The 1780-nt window shown below is 63.4% G+C and overlaps 2 protein-coding genes across 2 annotated transcripts in view; both read left to right on the forward strand.

Moving 5' to 3' along the window:
- Positions 1-616, forward strand: part of ETH_00038640 (uncharacterized protein) — a gene marked incomplete at both ends in the record, with an annotated part of 837 nt that extends 221 nt beyond the window's left edge. The window contains one exon of the mRNA XM_013376200.1: positions 1-616. Coding sequence (XP_013231654.1) covers positions 1-616 — 616 coding nt within the window.
- A 687-nt stretch (positions 617-1303) lies between these two features.
- ETH_00038645 (uncharacterized protein) overlaps positions 1304-1780 on the forward strand; it is a gene marked incomplete at both ends in the record, with an annotated part of 1964 nt that continues 1487 nt past the window's right edge. Inside the window, one exon of the mRNA XM_013376201.1 lies at positions 1304-1778. Within this exon, the coding sequence (XP_013231655.1) occupies positions 1304-1778 (475 nt within the window). The remainder of the gene's footprint in view (positions 1779-1780) is intronic.

Raw genomic sequence — 1780 nt, forward strand, 5'->3', positions numbered from 1 at the left:
GCTGCAGCACGACAGGAACAAGGGCACCAAGAACAGACCCACTGCCCACGAAGTTGGCCGCTCTTCGAGCTCCTCTGCTGCAGCTCCGCGCGGGGGGGGCCCCCCGGGGGCCTCCGCAGCAGGGGGCCCCGAGGGGGGCTCCGGGGGGGCCCCCGAGGCCGCCTCCGGGGGGGCCTCCGGGGAGGGGGGCCCCTCGGGGGCCCCCCCCACCAGCGGGCAAGAAGAACCCTTTTTAAGGTCCCCAACACTCGACAAGGAGGCCTGGAAAGAAGTGACGCACTGGCGCAGCACGAGGGAGCAGCAAAGGGCCCAGAGAAGGGGCCAAATGCTGAGGCCGCAGCAGCAGGAGGAGAGGCCCAGAAGTGCTGCAGCAAACGGCAGCAGCACCAACACCCCGTCGAAGCCACAGAGGCCCCAAAGGCTAAAAGTGGTTATGTCCTTCATGGGGGGCAGCGAGGGCTCGTCGGAGCCCTCCATGTTGCAGCATTCCCAGGCGTGCGGGAGGGCCGACGCAGCAGCAGCAGCAGCAGCAGCGGCGGCGGCAGCCCGCTGCTGCTGGCGCAGGCGGCTCCGCGACATTTTGCAGCAAAGAAACTTTAAATTAAAGAAAAGATAAATCCAAGAAGGCTCCAGAGCCGCAGATCTGCGGGAGAGGCGCCGTGGTGAGGCTCGAGAGCTAGCCACAGACAACGCAGGCTCGCCAGCGCCACGCAGGCACCAAAGGCATCCCCAAATTCCAAATCCAATCAATTAATTGGATCTTCAAAACAAACTAAACAAGAAAACTTTGTGCACACTGAAAGCCAGCTGGAAGTGCGGGCCTCAGCTGGCCCCCAGGCCTCGTGGCGAGTCGGCCGCAGCCCCGGCGAGCGGTCAGCAGCAGCAGCAGCAGCAGCAGCAGCACAGCCCTGTCTGCCAGCCAGCAGGCCCCTCTCCAGTACACCGGGCTTTTTTACAGCCTTTTAGAGATTGAAAGTCAAATTTAATTTTATTTTTCGTTTTCTGGCTTTTATTTCTCATTAACTCCCGACCAATCCGCTGCAGCACCCAGAAGCCCTGGCTGCCGCCCCCCTGCACTCCGTAAACCCACCCAGCGTTTGTCTCTGCCTCTTGGACTTTCTCTTTAACTTATTTGTCACATTTCTCGCATTATATTTTTATTTTCCTCCGCAGTTCCCCCCCCAAATGCTGCAGGGGCCCCCAACACCTCTGGCTTTTCTGCCAAGTTGCGCTGCAGCAGCTCGCCCGGCCGCAACAGCAGCAGCAGCAGCAGCAGCTGAAACGGGCCAGAGCTGGCTCCCCAATGGGCCCTGAGGGGCCCCCCTCTCTGGGGGAGGCCTGGGGGCCCCCGGGCGTACCCTGGGGGCCCCCTGACGAGCCCTCGAAGCTGCTTGAGCAGTTTCTTGACCTCTGCGAGGCCCTGCCCTCCGCCCTAGAAGCAGCAGCAGACGCAGCTGTGTCCGCAGCAGCAGCAGCCCCAGAAGCAGCACCAGCAGCAGCAGCAGCAGCTCCAGCAACAGCAGCAGCAGCAGCAGGCGGCGGAGCTCTCGGACTGGAGCTGCACCTGCCGCCAAACCTGCGCAGCTGGCTGCGGGCAGCACTGGGGGCCCTTTGGCCGCTGCTGGGGGCCCCCCAGCTGCATGCAGTGGCGCTGCAGCACTTTGCTGCTGCGCTGCAGCAGCACGCAGTTGAGCGGCTCTCCCGGGACTTCTGGGACTTCTGCTGCCCCCGCCCCCGTTCGGCAGCAGCAGCAGCAGAAAACAGCAGCAGCAGCAACAGC

The sequence above is a fragment of the Eimeria tenella genome, genomic scaffold, assembly GCF_000499545.2.
Source record: "Eimeria tenella Houghton genomic scaffold, Eth_scaff3204, whole genome shotgun sequence".
Taxonomy (NCBI): Eukaryota; Apicomplexa; class Conoidasida; order Eucoccidiorida; family Eimeriidae; genus Eimeria; species Eimeria tenella.